At 28.4% G+C, this 17,347-nt stretch overlaps 1 protein-coding gene across 2 annotated transcripts in view; it reads right to left on the reverse strand.

Moving 5' to 3' along the window:
* LOC127183168 (kelch-like protein 29) overlaps positions 1 to 17,347 on the reverse strand; it is a 331,992-nt gene that overhangs the window by 291,965 nt on the left and 22,680 nt on the right. For both annotated transcript variants that reach the window (XM_051139032.1, XM_051139031.1), the window contains exon 2: positions 14,917 to 14,985. In XM_051139032.1, the coding sequence (XP_050994989.1) occupies positions 14,917 to 14,946 (30 nt within the window). In that variant the 5' untranslated portion in view covers positions 14,947 to 14,985. The remainder of the gene's footprint in view (positions 1 to 14,916; positions 14,986 to 17,347) is intronic.

Below are 17,347 nucleotides of genomic sequence, written 5' to 3' on the forward strand. Positions count from 1 at the left end.
AATGCAACAAGGAATGTACAAATCATTTCAAAACAGACTAGTCAGTATATCACCACTCACCATTTGGACTTGGACTTCTTAAGAGGTATTCTTGATTTCAAAAGACTAGACAAAGTGCAACAGACTGGCACAGAATGAACATTTTAGCATTAAACAACTTTATAACACTTTAAAATGCATTGGTGGTGGGATGCTGAAAAACTCCAAACATCAAAAATGTTCATCTGAATGTGTTTGGCTGTTGTACCAGTGCTATTTGGTAAAAAGGAGGACATGATGCCACCATGCCAATTAAATAATTGCTGGTAAAAAAACTAAATAAATAAATACATTTGCCTTTTTGTTTTTGTTTTTTTGTTTTTTTTGCTTTTTTACAAAATGACGTTACAAAATAACATAATATTACACAAATAAAAATAAATTTAATACTCTTATTTATTTAAAAAAAATATATATACTAAAATTACATTAAAAGGCAAATAAAATATTACTTTAAATTATTTTACTAAAAAAACAGAAATCTGAAAAGAACACATTTTGCACCCAATTATTTTTTTAAATATTATACAATAAATGTATATAAAAATACATCTTATATTCATTTATTTTTCAATAAATAAATAAATAAATATATATATATATATATGTATTGATTAATTAATTTATTTTTAATTCTTTTAATTTTTCTTTGTTATATATATATATATATATATATAAATAAATATATATATATATATATATATATATATATATATATATATAAATATATAAATATATAAATATATATATATATATATATATATATATATATAACAAAGAAAAATTAAAAGAATTAAAAATAAATTAATTAATCAATACATAAACATAAATTAACTACAATAAATAAATAAATAAAATACATTTTATTCTAATTTATTTTTCAAAAAAAAACATACTTAAATTACATTAAAGACAAATAAAATATTTTATTAAAAAACAAAAAGAATACATTTTATATGCAATTAAAAAAAATATTATACAATAAACGTTAATAAATCATTTACAAAAAAAGCATTTAAATAAATGTTTTCATTAAATAATTTAAATAAATGCATACATTTTATACACAATTATTTATTTTCTAAATGTATTTATCTATCCACATTTATTATTTATTTTACTAAAATAAAAATCATTAAAAAACAAAACAAATGAATAAAACAAAATACACTATTTATTTTTCAAAAATAACAGAAAAATAAAAAAAATAATTAATAATTAATTAAGTTATCAATAAATAAACTAATAAATAACTACACTACATAAATATACACTACATAAAAATCATACCTTTAAATATACTAAAATTACATAAAAAAGGCAAATAAATATATTTAAATAATAAATTTTCAAAAAAGTACACAAAAAAGCTAATAAATAAATGTTTAAATTCAATAAATTAAATGTTTTCATATATTTATTTTACTAAAAGAATAAATAAAAGAAACAATAAATGTATAAAATACATAAATAAATACATACATACATTTTATACACAATTATTTATTTTCTAAATATTATACAATAAATATAATTTGTACCTAAAATTATTTCTTTTACAAAAAATAGAGAAAATACAACAAATTAACAAAATATTAAATAAATACACTATTTATTTTTCAGAAATAACACAAAGAAAATAGAAAATAAATAAATAAATCTATAAATTCTAAAATAAACCTAAAATCTAAAACTACTCAACCTTATTGACTAGTCAGTTTTGATTAACTAATTTTCGTTTGATTTTTACAAGCGCTACATAACATTTCCTCCTTTATAAATTATTTGACTGTACTACATTAAAGACTAACATCCAACAAACACGCATTTCCAAAGTATGTGTATGCCACAAGCTGAAACATTTTATTGCTGCGTACTAGTTCACATGAAATTAGTATGCAGTGCACAGTATGCACTAGAATACCATTCTGAAAATAGCTTACGATTCTGTCAGTCTGCTACCATCTCTCTCACACACACACACACACACACACACACACTCACACCCAATCAGCCCTCTGGACTGCATTATCAGTGAGCCTTCACCCCACCAGCTCCTTTTCTACATTTCCTATTCAGTGTGTTACATTGACTGATGGCCGGTGCATCTGTATTACAGACCTGAGGAGAGACAAGACGATTGACATCAACACTGAGCCAATAAAAACACAGAATCAGGTTAAAGGAAATCTCATAAAGTCTGTGCCTCAGCTGAAGGTCAACAATCGCGTATCTTAACGAGATGAAGCTTGATTGTCTGAAAACGGGGGTCGGTTCGGAGCGGGCGGCCCCGCATGTGTCGTCTCCGTACCCGACTCCATCGCGCTCTACTCAAAGGGCAGATTTTTATAAAAGCGCAGCAATTCCTCTAATAGGTTTTATGGGAAGGCAGACGGGGTGGGCCTGAAGATCTACCGAGGCTCACATCATCGGATTGAATAAGGTCAAGCTTAAAACACCCCAGAGGAAGAGACCGATGATACATACAAAGAAGTTATGCTTCGACATGTGGCATCTGTGGACTGCTCTTCTGTTAATGTGTGATACAGATGCCAGGAGAAATATGATGACTCATACAGAGATGCTATTTGAATTGTGCTAAGAAACAGTAGATGCAGCATCCAATATCTTTTTTTTTGTTTGTTTGTTTATTTATTTGTTTTTTTGCCACACTGGAATATCAATTAAGAAAACTGGGCATGAACCTGTATTTGGCATGCAGCATGTTGCAGCTTTAAACATAAGATAATTTCTTTGTAAAAATGCATATCAGAAAACATTTTTTATTTATTTATTAACTCATATTTTCATCTGGGTGACTTTATGTAAAGGAAAACGCCTTTTTATCTTTATTTATTTTTTTTTTAAAGGCTTTTATGTTCATCAAGCCTGCATTTATTGTATTAAAAGATACAGTAAAATCAGCAATTTTGTGAAATATAATTACAATATAAAATAAATGTTATCTATTTGAATATATTTTAAAATGTAATTTATATTTGCGATGCAAAGCTGAATTTTTAGCATGATTACTCAATTCTTCAGCATTACATGATCCTTCAGAAATTATTCTAATATGCTGATTTGCGATGTAATATATAATATAATTAGTATATATAATATAATTAGTACCTTTTTAGTAAAAAAAAAAAAAAAAAAAAAAAATTATATATATATATATATATATATATATATATATATATATATATATATATATATATATATATATATATATATAAATATATTAATATAATATAATAATTATTCACAAAAATATTAATATAATATAATAATTATTAACAAAAATACATTTAATAAAGAAATAATAATCAAAATATGATAATCATTGTAACATTAATATGATTGTCATCTAAAATTATTATTATTAAAACTACATATAATTATATTATTATTATTATTATATTATTATTCCTGTTGTTGTTATCTAAAATTATTGCATATTCTTTATACTAACAATAATATATGATAATGATATAAAATCATTGTATTATAATAATATATATTTTAATCAATAGAATAATGCTGAATATCTATTTTCGCATTTTTTTATTATATAAAAATATTGTACAATGAATAATATTCATGTTGTTGCTGTTATTTAAAATTACTGTTATTTTTATTATTAATAAAAAATTATGGAAATTAATTATAAATAGTAAATAATATTAATACAAAATTTATGAAAAATAATAAATGAACGATTATTATATACAATTATTTTTTGTTTTTTCTAAAAAGGTAAAAGTTGTTGGGAAACATGCAGTTCCAACACAGTTCAATGTAAACTATTTGCTGTGTTGCCGTTCCTTACTGTATATAAAACTACCAGCCAACAGGTCAAAAAAATCACTTCTTACTACTTTACATTAGTTGCTAAATACTTCTTAAACATATGCTTAATACACACTTCTTACTAACTGATCATCCTATCAACTAAACATTAATGGCACTTATATGATGCAGTGAATTAACATGCACAAAGTGGACGTTCTCTAGAAATGTTGTGGGAAAAATGCATTATAAAACTTAATTTTATCCTTAAAGAATTAATAGGCTTGTTAAAAGTTTCCTACTAAATTGGATCCAGACATGAATGTGAGTAGTCAACTTGAAAGACCACTCGGTTAACATTATCAAATAGCAGTGCTGGGTAGTAACCAATTCCATGTAATTTGGATTAATATATAATGTACATAATACATAATATAATAAATATTAAGTACTTGTAATCTTGTAATACAGTTACTTTTTATGGATTACATGATTACATATTTACACAATGGCAGTAAATTATTTATATTTTTATAAATTATTTTTCAAAATTTCTTTCTAAATGAACCCACCAATCATATATGATTTAATGTTTAAAAAATATGTATCCTTTCTTTCTCTTTTTAATCAATGTGATACACAATGCCATTGAAGTCTATGCACTCTCAGATTAAAAAAAGGTACAAAAACTGTCACTGGGGCAGTATCTTTTCAAAAGCTACACTTTTCTTCTGAGAGGGTCCATGTTGTTACTTTAAAGGTACATATTAGTACAACTTTTTTCTGAGAGTGTGAGATAAGCGAGTTAGGTCAAAAATAAACTAAAAGTAATCCAAAAGTAGTCAGACTACATTACATAACGTGTAATCCAGATTATGACACTAACTACTAATTTGTATTCAGTAATGGACTACAATTTGTAAATAATCTACCCAATAGGAAAGTAGTAATAGGTGACATACAGGAGACTGAAAAGGAAAAAGTTATTGATGGAAGACTAGTTAGACCTTTTTTCTTCTTCAGAATAACATGCATAGAAAGGTAAAAGTTGTATATTAATTAAATATAATATAATATAATATAATTTACAAAAATGCATTTAATAATAATAATAATAATAATATATTTTTTAACATTAATATTGTTATTGCTGTTATCTAAAAATATTATTATTATCATCATCATCATCATCATCATCTTGTTATCTAAAATTTTTGCATATTCTTTATACTAACAATAACAATATATATTTTTAATTATTCTCAAAAATACATTACATAATAATAATAATAATAATAATAATAATAGCAGTAGTAGTAATAAATATGATATAAAATCATTGTAATATAATAATATATATTTTTATTAAATAGAATAATGATGAATATATATTTTTGCAAACAATACTAATTATTATTATTATTATTATTATTTAAAAAAATTGTACAAGGAATAATATTGTTATCTAAAATTATAATAATAATAATAATTATTATTATTATTATTATTATTATTATTATCATCATCATCATCATCATCATGTTGTTGTCTAAAATTATTGCATATTCTTTATACTAACAATAACAGCATATCTTTTTAATTATTCTCAAATATACATTAAATAATAATAATAATAATAATAATAATAAATATGACAAAATCATTGTAATATAATAATATATATTTGTATTAAAATGAATAATGCTGAATATATATTGCAAACAATGCTAATTATTATTATTTTTATTATTATTATTATTATTATTATTATATAAGAAAAATTGTACAATTAATAATGTTGTTATCTAAAATTATTATTATTATTATTATTTACTTATTTTTTTTTATGGATTACATGATTACTTATTATTCACACAATGACAGCAGATTATCCATGATTCAAAACTTTTTTCTTTAAAATTTCCTTTTTCAATGAACCTACCAATCATATACCATTTGTAAACCCCTTTCTCACTTTTTTTAATAAATATGATACACAATGCGATTAAAGTCTATGCACTCTCAAAACTGTCACTGGTTCAGCATCTTTTCAAAAGATACACTTTTGTTCCGAAATGGTCTCTATTGGTACTTTAAAAGGTACATATTAGTACCTAAAAAGTACAAAAGTGTAGTTTTTGAAAAGATACCACCACTGTGACCTTTTGTACCTTATTTTTCTGAGTGTAATAAACGAGTTGGGTAAAAAAAATAATCTAAAAGTAATTCAAAAGTAGTCTACATTTCAACACGCGCAATCCAAATTATGGTACTAACTACTAATTTGTAAATAATCTACCCACTGTCCAATAGGATAGTAGTAAAGGTGACACACGGTGGGCGGAAAAGGAAAACATTATTGATGGAAAACGAAGAAAACTGTTTTTCTTCTTCAGAATAACATGCACTAATGCATCACACAATAAGACCTAAAACATGCATTAGGAAAGTAAATGGGGTCGACTTGGACTTCATGTTGACTAAACATCAATCCACCTTTAAAGGAAGCCATATCCATAGAAACAGCACAAGGTCAGATATAGATCCTCAAACATTTCTCCACCTATAGAGCGCTGAGCATCTGTTCAGCACATGTAGCCGCTCTATAAATCTCCCTGGAATCCCTTTAATGGCACCGCAAACCCGGCTAATGGATGTCGTGCTGGGGTGAAAAACGCTAACAAGAACCATCAAAACAAACATGAAGGCTAACCTCTCCACCTTCTGTCATACCTTAAATGTCATGGGGTTTTTCTGTGAAGCCCTTCAGCGCGCCACACCGTATCTCCTTAACGTCCCATAAAACTCTTCATCAGCACCGCGTCCCAAACGCGTCTGTTCTGGGATCATTTACAGTAGTGAGGTCGACGGGAGCCCAAGATAAGCAAACAGGCCGGACGCCCATCAAAATACACATTTAGTATTTAAAAGCACATGAATTGTGGTTCCAGCGAACGTGTCGGGAGCCTTACAAGAATTTCAGTCTCGATGGGAGTGCATTACGGTCCGATCTTTCCACTGTGTGTTTTGGAGGTGCTTTCTCGCCTCATTCGTGCGATTTTTCACACCCAGGCTCTCGGTCACGCTACAGGACAGGTAATACAAGCCACTCCGTCCATGATAAACGGCATATTTTCTGTTATATAATGAAAAACGAAGAGCCCCAAAATTATAAAACGGTGTACTGTGTACGCTAGGCTGCGTTTTGCAATAGACTGCACAGTAATTCAGAAATTTAGTGCTTTTTTTGTGTGAATTAATGAAAATGCATTTTGGCACCCCAACCAGCAATCATTCGGATGACATTTTAATTTCTACTTTGCATATAAATAAAACTAACTAAATCTCATTTGTAGGAATACCACTGATATTAATCTTCATACGCATAATTATATATTTTTATAGTAAAGGGCATCTGTTTCAATTTCTCTTTGTCTGCAGCTGTGAAAAAACACCTATAATAATCATGCCGTGAGCCACAGAGCTGATGAAGATAAAGAATAGGAAATGTATCTATTCAAACATGGAAAAAAAAAAAAAAAAAAAGTTATATTTTATATATATATATATATATTTACAGTTGAGTTATTCACAAAAAGGCAGATAATAAAATAAATAAATAAATATGCTAAAATTGTAATCATTGTAAAATTAATAATAATCTATTTTAATAACATTAATATTTTTATTAAACAGCATAATGCTAAAAATATTTTAGCAAATATAATACTAATTACTACTACTACTACTACTACTACTGTTATTATTATTATAAAACTATATTTATTATTTAAAAAGAAATGAATATTATATTACAATATTGTAACTAATATTATGTGTTGCTGTTGTTGTTGTTATCTAAATTATTGCATATTCTTAATACTAATAATATATTATGTTATATTATATTATAATATAATACAAAATATATTTTAATTACTCAAAATGCATTATTATTATTATTATTATTATTAATAATAATAATAATAAAATTATGTAAAATTAATCATCATTAATATTAATATGTTTATTAAACAGAATAATGCTTAACAGATTTTTTGCAAATATAATAACAGTAATTATTATTGTAATTATTAATACTACATTATAAATAAATGATTATATAAAAGTATTATTCTTGACAATGTTGTTGTTGTTGTTGTTATCTAAAATTATTGCACATTCATAATATTATATAATGTAATATAATATAATGTAATATAATGTAATATAATATAATGTAATATAATGTAATATAATATAATATAATATAATGCATTAATAATAATAATAAAATTATGGAAAATAAATCATTAATATTACTGTTTATATAATAAAATATATAATACATAAAAATATAATAAACACAATAACATGTATTATTATTATTATATAAAAATATTATTACCATATTATTATACTATAATAGCATACTTGACAATGTTGCAGCAATAATATTGTTGATGTTATCTAAAATGATGGCATATACTTAATACTAACAATAATATACAATCACATAATGCTTTAATATTGATTTTATTGATTTATTGATTGATTTTATTGATTAATATGAATATTATATAAAATTGTTGTAACATTAATAATAATAATTATTAAAATAATATTTTATTCGATAGAATAAGGCTTTTTTTTGCAAAATCAATAATAATAATAATAATAATAATAATAATAATAATAATAATAATAATATTATTATTATTATTATTATTATTATTATTATTATTATTATTATTATTATTATTATTATTATTATTATACCCCATCCACCCCATAATTATTATTATTATTATTATTATTATTATTGTTCATTTACAGTGCATACTAGAACAAAAATACTGTGGGTTTGCAAAGCCTACAGACCTCAAGAAATTAAAAGTTGTATGGTTTTCACTCTATGTCCATCAGTCCATCAGTCATTAATATGCTCGCGTGATACTAGTTGACTTCTCTGAACCAAAAAAAGTTGATGACGTCCCCTAGAATACTAACATTCCCTTCCCAGACCACCACCTACAGTATATCCAGTCATCACATGTGCTGCTATGGGACTTTGACATGAGCATTTTACAACATTCTTTGAGTATAAAGCACAACAGCAAACATTGCTTAATTGAAGCAGCATGCATTTTAATGATTAACTCTTAAGTGCCCATCAAAGTTGAACGCAGGACACTGAAAGCCGGCTTAACCACCACACGCTGCGATAAACCAGCAAACGACTTTAATCCGAAGTCACGTCAACAGCTGACAGTCTTGAGTGGCAGTGCGTTGAACTTAAGCACAAATTCCAAATATTAGCCTGTACTCTGACAGGTTAAATATAGCGGGGCGCTTGACTGACGGGACGAATGCACGCAAACGCGAGGCAGATTGACTGGCAGAGTAAGAGGGCACCAGGGCCTTCGGAGATGTTACCTGTCAATGGGCAGCCGGAGAAGACGCTCCGTCTGTCTGACTCTCAGGAGGCGCCGGTGGGCCAAAGTTTGCCTCTTATTTAGGCTGTTATGACAGGTTCGATTGTTTATTTGACACCTAGAAACTTCTCCGGTTCTCCCGCACCTACGGTATGAGACTGAATTCATTCAGCAGATTTGAAGTGCCTGATTATGTTATTATGGAAATGCGAAAATGCCAAACGGCAGTCCACGTCTGGTTCAAATGTCATGATATGTCACAGCCGGTTGAAATGCCTCACTGTGAGCCACTTCAGTTAATAAGATTACATGCTGGCTGAATTAATGAACAACTGAGAGCACACAAACAGGGAAAATCCGCTCTGAAGCACGCTTAAATGCCCCGAAAACAACCGATGCACTCGGCGTAACCCTTCCCCACGGCTCCAGCTCAGGTTCGCGGCGTGAAGGCACGGATCCAGGGATACTGTGCTCCGCCGAGGCCGCGATCTTTCACGCGGTCATCCATAAAACAGGAGATGAAGTGGCCGGCTTAGCCGATCAATGACAGCGCGGGTGACACGGTCTCTGAAGTTGCTGAACGCTGTGACATTTGGAGAGGAAACAGGAACGCTCTCTTCAGAGCACCTCTGAGTCGAGCCATCCATCAGCGCTGTCCTTACCCTTCAGCGTGTACACTCAATCTGATCCGTTACACACGCGCTCATAAAAACTACATGAACTCACCATAGAACTGGCTTTCTTAAAACAACAGTTCAGACAAAAAACAAACGTTATTTTGTCAATATACGTCACTTAGTTTGAAACCCAAACACCACATTTTGTCACAGCATATTTACATTTTGAAGTGAATAATTCATGTAAAACTTGTTCCTGTTTTTTTGTTAATGATTCATAGGTGCACACTGTTCAAAAGAAAAACAAATAAACAAACAAACAAACAAACAAACAAACAAAACAAAGAAATGTAATTAAACTTAAATTATTTTATAATAAAATGATGGTTATGATACATAAAAATAAAATATATTTCTATACAAATTATTTTTGTAAACATTTCTATATATTTATTTCTATTTCTCTAAGTACATTATTTACATATATTACTTATAATAATAAATAAATTAAATATGTTATTATATAAAAAAATAATATTAAAAATGTATTTTATTTGTAGACATTATTAATTATTATTGGTTTCTCTTTTAATTTTTTTTCCCTGATTTGACTTTTATTTCTCTTTTCAGTAAATGCATATAAATATTTGATTAAAAATGTATTTCTATATAAATACACACACACACACATTTTTTATATAATTAATAAATATATAATATCTATAAAATGTACAAATATATAAATAAATACAAAATAGAAAAATTAAATAAACAGCATTAAACATAAAAAAAATTAAACATAAAAATATAAAATTTTACTATAATTATACTATAATATACTTATAGAACTATATATAGTTATACTATATATAAAATTTTTACTAAAATTTTCTGAAATTTATTTATAGATATTTATTTCTATTTCTATGTAAACTTTTTTACAATTTTTACAATTTGTAATTTATAATTTATTTAGCATTTTAAATATATTATTAATATATTAATTAATATATTAACTATAAATATATTAAATATATAAAATCTTAGTAAAAATATTTATTTGTATACATTTTATTTGTATGCATTTTTTCCCTACTTTCATTTTTATTTGTTTTATTTTCAATAAACGCAGACATATACATTTTAAAAATGTATTTCTATATAAATAATATAAATACACATACACATACACACACACAGACATTTATTTATATATATATAATTAATAAATATATAATATTTATAAATATATGAATAATACAAAAATAGAAACATTAAATACATAGCATTAAATCTAAAAAATAAAAAAATAAACATTTTATTTATGAAACAACAATAAAATGACTAAGTTTGAGATCAGTACAATTTTTAATTTTTTTTTTAAAATATTCTTATGCTTATTAAGGCTGCATTTATTTGATCAAAAATCCAGAAAAAAACTGTAATATTGTAAAATATTATTGCAATTCAAAATGACTGTTTTGCTGCTATAATATATATTAAAATCAAATTTTTTGATGAAAAGCTGAATTTTCAGCATCATTACTCCAGCATTCAGCGTCACATGATCCTTCAGAAATCATTCAGAAATAAAATATGCTGATTTATCTGTGTTTATCATATTTTTTCCTTAGAACAACATGCAGTGATGAAACTACAGTAATTAACAGTAAAAATCTAACTTCAAAATAGAAAAAGAACAAAGACTAAATAAAACCTTTATAGAGCCTCTTAATCATTGCAACGGTCATTTTTAAATTCCAAGCACTGAATCACACCAACACGTTACACCGTGTCGCCATCTGCGCGTAAATGCGACATTCCGCTGTAAAGAGCTTGGCACTTGGACGCTTGCCTGGAATCCCTATCCGTTCAGATGGTGTTTATGCTAAAGCACAGTCCCTAATGGACCTTAAACAGCACGGGAAGCGCTCCTGAGCGGCGGTCTATGCGTGGAGATCCGTCTCACGCATTAGGCTCAATGGCTTGCGTGAGATGACATGTTATGACCCCTGCTGTGTGCGAGTCCCCGGGGGGTGATGCCACCACGACACACGGATAACCCCGACCGCGCCGGAGACGTCTTAATCACGCCAAGAGAGGGTGGGGACGTGGAGGTGCCGAAACACCACAGTTTTTAGGAATGCAAATGAATGCGATATGAGAAAAATGAATAATTATGAGTTTGCAAGTAATACAAAAATTATGCATGCGCTCTCAGCATCTTTAAAAGACGAGGGAAAAGCTATTTCGTGATTATTATCGAAAAATTTTCACACTTTCTTTCAGCAGGGAGCTTAATCTTGCACATAACGAAAGCAACAAGAGGGCCAATCACATGACATAGCCTCCCAAGGAAGGTATTGAAATTTAGCATTAAAATGAGCTTCAAATTAGCAAGCCGCTTCTGATATGAGTTTGAACACAACAGTGGTCAAATTTACAAGAAATTGCAGGCCTCTGAAGAGCTCAGATGATTTTGGTGGTGCAATTTTCTCAATGTTAGTTTAACATTTCACTTAGTGCAGGCAGGGACACTCCAATTACGCAGCTCGGGGAGCACTTTAAGAAAACGCAGGGTGAACGGGGACCAGCGAGCAAAATGACCTGTTAAAAGTAATGATACTTGATTTTCATTTGGTTTTCAAAAACACAGTAACTAACAATCAAGGCTCTGTGTCAGGCCAGCCTCATTTTTATAACCAAATTATCAAAACAATCAAATGAAAGAGATCCTTTCCACTTTTCATAATAAAACAGTCGGCATGTATTTAAACACCACAAATACTTTTCATAAATGCTGTTATGATATAAATAAATAAATAAATAAATAAATATAATGATATATGATATATATATAAAAATACACAATATTTTTTATGTTATGCATTTATATATGCATTTTATACATAATATATATAAAATATTTCTTTTATAATATAAATAATACATGTGTACATATATACACATATATATATATATATGCATACATATACATATATACACATATATTAATACACATATGTATTTATTTATATATCTGTGTATATAAGTATATTTAAAATGTTAAAAAATATATAAATATAAATAAAATTTCAAATAAATGTATAACTAATATAAAATATATATTGTATTTATGCGTGTGTGTATATATATATATATATATATATATATATATATATATATATATATATATATATATATATATATATATATATATATATATATATATATATATATATATATATATATATATATATATATATATTATATATTATATATATATACAAATATATATATATACAAATATATATATACACACACACACACATACATACATATACACATACACATACACATATATACATACACATATACATATATATATGTATATACACACACACACACACACACAAATATACACATATATACATAGATATTAATATATGTTCAAATTTATTACTAAATAATAAAATAGAAAGGTGGAGGGCAATTTAGTTTTCACAGTTTTTATATCTCAGACCATTGCTAAATGAAATGCACACCGTCTATCTGAATATGCAGCAGATGTCCTGTCACTAAGCATCAACAAATGTCATTTAAAAGATTTAGTTCAATTAGGTATTCGTTCATTCATCTTCAAAGCTGTGGTTTTCTTTCTTCCTTGAGACACAAAAGGATAAAATTTTGTGCTTTTCTGATTCATACAGTGGAAGTAAATGGTGTCCAGGGGCTCCAAAGCCACTGAGAGCAATAATTTTCAGTCTATTCCTCTCACAGAGTTATCATATATTGTCAGAAGACTTTTGCATGGAATATACTGCATGAGACTTATGATAGTTTTTTTATGGTGGCTTTTTTACGTTTTTAGGGTTGACATGACAATTCATTCATTGCATATAAAAGAGCATCTCATTTTGTGTGTCACAAAAGCATGTTAATAATGAATCTATCTTTTTACGTGAACGATCAAGACTTCAAAACACACTGATGAGGTTCTTACTGAAGCAACAATCCTAAGAAAAGGTTGCCACAGATTCCTGCAGAGCAAATTCTAATTAGAGATTAAGACAAAAATCTTGACCACCGGTGGGCGGGTTTAATCTTCAAACACACAAGACACTGACCACAAACAAAAAAAAAAAAAAAAAAAAAAAAAAACACTGTGCCGCTTCGCTTGAGCCAGGTCAGAGCCGGTCACTGCGTACCACTGATCAAAAAGCTCCACATCCCATTAGCCAGAACTCACAGTGGGGTAACCCAATTAAATCAATTCCATTTAATCAGAGCGGGACGCATGAGCCAAGGGGGTGTGGCTTTCCTGACAGCCGAGTCGCATGTAATCCCACCGCTTAATCACAGAGCCTCGTCCACTGAGAAACGCTAATTGGAGTGTGATGGAATTCCACTGATAACAATTGGAAAGTGTTGCAAATCGATCAACCTCTTAGATCTGAAATGTGTAAGAGGTCTTGCACGGGTCGAGTGACCGGATTTAATTTGTGATGTAATTAAAAGTATAGTGGGGCTGTCCATTAAAAAAAAAAAAAAAAAAAAAAAAAAAAAAAAAAAAAAAAAAAGTAGATAAAAATATCTTTAAATATTTTTTTAAAGTATTAAATAATGTATATACACAGTCCTATTTACATTTTATTTCATAAATATTTACATTTTTTATAAAAAAAAAATAATAATAAATGTGCACAGCCCCAATAATTAAATAAATGATTAACTAAAAATTAAATAATATTTGCAACATACAGCTAACAAGAGCTCTTTTAAAAAATAAATAATTAAATAAAAATAAAAAACAAGATCATCCACATTTTCTTTCCTCTAAAACACTCACATTCCCAGTGTAAGTAGAGGGGAAAAACAATCAAATGGTTGGGACCAGTTCTGCTAATACAAAAGGGAACCAAAACACACCCCAGCTGTACACAGTCTGCAATAAATGAGCTAACTGATGTATCTTTTTGACAGGCACGAAGGTGTAAAGAAATAAAAGAGGATCTTTTGAGATATTGCGGTACCTTGGGTCTGTGCTGGATGATGATGCTCATCACAGACTAATGAGATCTTTGGAGTATACTCAGGTGCGCCTGCAAAGACAAAGAGAATATGATCAGTAAACACAGAGAGACAGGGAGAGAGAAAGAGAGCAAGAGAGAGACAGAGAGAGAGAGTTAATCAAATAGAATAAATATTTAAGACCACAATTTTATTTCTTGGGCTAATGTACAAACTATTGAAACTGGAAATTTGTATGGGACATATCATATCATATTTTTGTATTTTTTAATATCTTCAGCAAACTCTGCAAGGATGTATTAAACTGTTTAGAAGACTTTTAGAATGTTACAAACGATTCTAATTTCAAATAAAAGTTCTTTAGAACTTTATATACATTCAAGAAAAAAAAAAAAAAAAAAAAATGTATCACAGTTCTAAAAAAGCAGCACAGCTGTTTCTTGAGCAGCAAATCTGCATATTATAATGATTTCTGAAGGATCATGTGACACTGAAGACTGGAGTAATGATGCTGAAAATTCAGCTTTGCATCACAGGAACGAATTACAATTTAAAATGTTTCATTTAAAACATTTTAATATTTAGTAATAGTTCAGTAATCTTTGCCATCATTTTATTTTTGATATAAAAATAAGAACAAAGACACACATTACAAATAAACATAATACAAATAAAACAAAGTGTTTTGTTTTTTAGTTACAGAAGGTGCATTTAGCAGTAGCATTCAGGAAATTTTATTAACTAATGAAAAAAATTGAAACACTACATACTTATACGCTACATACATCAATTGTGCATTGATTCTTATTAAAGCAACTGTAGTTTTCTCTTTGTTTTTTGTTGTTTTATTAACATTAAAAGAATAATTTCACTCAAAAATGAAAATTCTGTCATCTGTCTGTCAATTTTTTTTTAACATCATTTACTTACTCTCAGGTTGTTCTAAAACTGAATGAGTTTCTTTTTTCTGTTGAACGTTATCTATCATTTCTATTATTAAATTCAATGGGGACCAGCTACTGTTTGGTTACCCACATTCTTCTAAATATCTTATTTTGCGTTTAGCACAAAAAAGAAATACAGGCTTGGGACAACACATAAGTGAGTAAATAATGACAGAATTATCATTTTTGGGTGAATTCTCTCTTTAATGACAAGCAGCAGTTTAGTACAATTAGTCTGCTGTCCCTTTAAGAGCTGCACGAATCTAATATACAGGCATGCATCCATTTTTCTCTTAATGGTTTACTTTCACTTTAGACATAAGCAACTGTGTTTATACATAAACCTTGTGTGTTTTTGACAGTGTTAGCACAATCAGACGTAATACATACCTAAAAATTTGTGTGCACGCACTGCATATGAAATGTTTAACCAGCAAGGCTTTAAAGCAAATAATTCACTTTTGTGAATGTGAATAACTCTACGGATGAGTTAACACTGATGTGAATGTATGTCACGTTCTACAGTATATTGGAGGCGCCAGAACTGCAACTGATAGAATAGCACAATACTACGATATGAGCGGAATAGTGACATTTTTGCTTTAAGTTTTTCAGTCTGGTTCTCACGAGAGCACTTGGACATTTGGTTTGGTGCTCATACTGCACATAGTGTACCCATTTAATATAACTATGAAAAATAAAATAATTAATAATAATAGTACTTTAGCACCTAATTTAGTTTCTGAACACTGATGTGTGTCCACAGTGTGTAAACAACCAGTTTATAATGGTAAAAATCGACCCATAAATCAGAAGCAGTGTTGGAAAACACGCCGTTTCAGATTTGCTCCTACTGTGATGTCACAGTAAGCCCCGCCCATGACTAGTGACAATCTGCCCTATTCGCACTGACCCCGCCCTGACTGAGCCGCAAATAATCCACTATGTTTATATTGTCGCTATAGCTCCCATTTACATATTTTCTGAGTCACATAAACATTTCAAATGTTGTTTTTGGATATACAAATAAAAGTCTCCAGAGACTCAGCATCTGGGCCACGGAAAAACACTGTGGATGAATTTTATTAATGGAAAGAAAATGTGCTGCAGAGTCTTAAGTATTTGTGTAAATCATTTTATCCCATCCTGCTTTGTAAACAAGGATCAGAAACCCCTATTGTATCCACTGGCGTTCTTCTTCTTCTGCTCGTGTCTATGGCAGCCCATAGAACTGCTTGCTTGAAAGTTGTGTAATTTGGCACACAGATAGAAGAAGTCTCGATATTAACCATAACAAGTTTGAAGTCTCTACCTTCAAACTCTCTAGCGCTATCACTTGTCCAAAGTTTCAATCATTTTATGCTAATAACTGTTAAAAACGCAAGGTCTAGAAGGAAAATATTTTTTGCCTCTGATTCTTTGGGTCATGCCAAGTCAAATGGACACCAAAATGTAAAAATTGTAAGGTTTCGCTTTTTCGCTATTTTTA

This window comes from Labeo rohita, chromosome 20 (assembly GCF_022985175.1).
Source record: "Labeo rohita strain BAU-BD-2019 chromosome 20, IGBB_LRoh.1.0, whole genome shotgun sequence".
Taxonomy (NCBI): Eukaryota; Metazoa; Chordata; class Actinopteri; order Cypriniformes; family Cyprinidae; genus Labeo; species Labeo rohita.